The 798-nt window shown below is 62.9% G+C and overlaps 1 protein-coding gene across 1 annotated transcript in view; it reads left to right on the top strand.

The window, feature by feature from the left end:
• The window catches only part of LOC104501953 (casein kinase I), a gene marked incomplete at its 3' end in the record, with an annotated part of 9,192 nt that extends 8,677 nt beyond the window's left edge, over nt 1-515 (top strand). The window contains exon 4 of the mRNA XM_010145851.1: nt 367-515. Within this exon, the coding sequence (XP_010144153.1) occupies nt 367-515 (149 nt within the window). The remainder of the gene's footprint in view (nt 1-366) is intronic.
• Nucleotides 516-798: the final 283 nt, after the last annotated feature.

Below are 798 nucleotides of genomic sequence, written 5' to 3'. Positions count from 1 at the left end.
CCACCGCGGGGATGCTGCCGGGAAAGGGAGAAACGTGACTCTGCAACTTCGCTCCCCAGCCTGCGCAGCTCCTGCCCATCTGCTCAGCTGGGAGAGGCCGATTTTCCACCAAGCCACGTCTAATCTTTGATCCCTTTTTATTTAGTTCTTCCCCTCCCCACCTCCCCCGCGGCAGAGTCGGGGATGCAGATGGAGCTGCCTCCTTTGCGCTCCTGCCGAGAGCAGACCCAGGCTGCCTGCAGCTGGCGGTGCAGAGACCCCTTCCCATCCGCAGCCCCCCATCCCAACTCCATGGCCGTGACCGTGTGGCCCTGTGCTGCTCAGCCCCACCGCAGCCCGTCACGGACCCCACCCCGTCTCTTGCAGAAGGAATTCCTCAGGTTTACTACTTCGGCCCCTGCGGGAAGTACAACGCCATGGTGTTGGAGCTGCTGGGACCCAGCCTAGAAGATCTCTTTGATCTGTGCGATCGGACCTTCACACTCAAGACCGTCCTGATGATCGCGATCCAGCTGGTGAGCGCAGCAGCTCCGGCTGCAGCCTGCCCCGGGGAGCAGGGTGACACAGCGTGGTCACAGCGTGGGGACACCACAGGGAAGGGGAGGGGACAGAGGGGTGAGCCAGTGCTCAGCACGCTGCAGGAGACACTACCTCACCCTCTCCCTAGCGTAGGAGGGCTCTGCCTCACCCCCACGCAGCAACTCTCTGAGCACAATCGAGCATCTGTCCCCGTGTGAGACAGAGCTCAGAGGGTTGTCACCAGAGGCGCAGGGTCCAGGTGGAGCTCTGTAGCTCGCG

The sequence above is a fragment of the Buceros rhinoceros genome, unplaced genomic scaffold, assembly GCF_000710305.1.
Source record: "Buceros rhinoceros silvestris isolate BGI_N320 unplaced genomic scaffold, ASM71030v1 scaffold20841, whole genome shotgun sequence".
NCBI lineage: Eukaryota > Metazoa > Chordata > Aves > Bucerotiformes > Bucerotidae > Buceros > Buceros rhinoceros.
The sequence above is the reverse complement of the archived record's forward strand: the minus strand, read 5'-3'. Positions and strand labels throughout refer to the sequence as shown.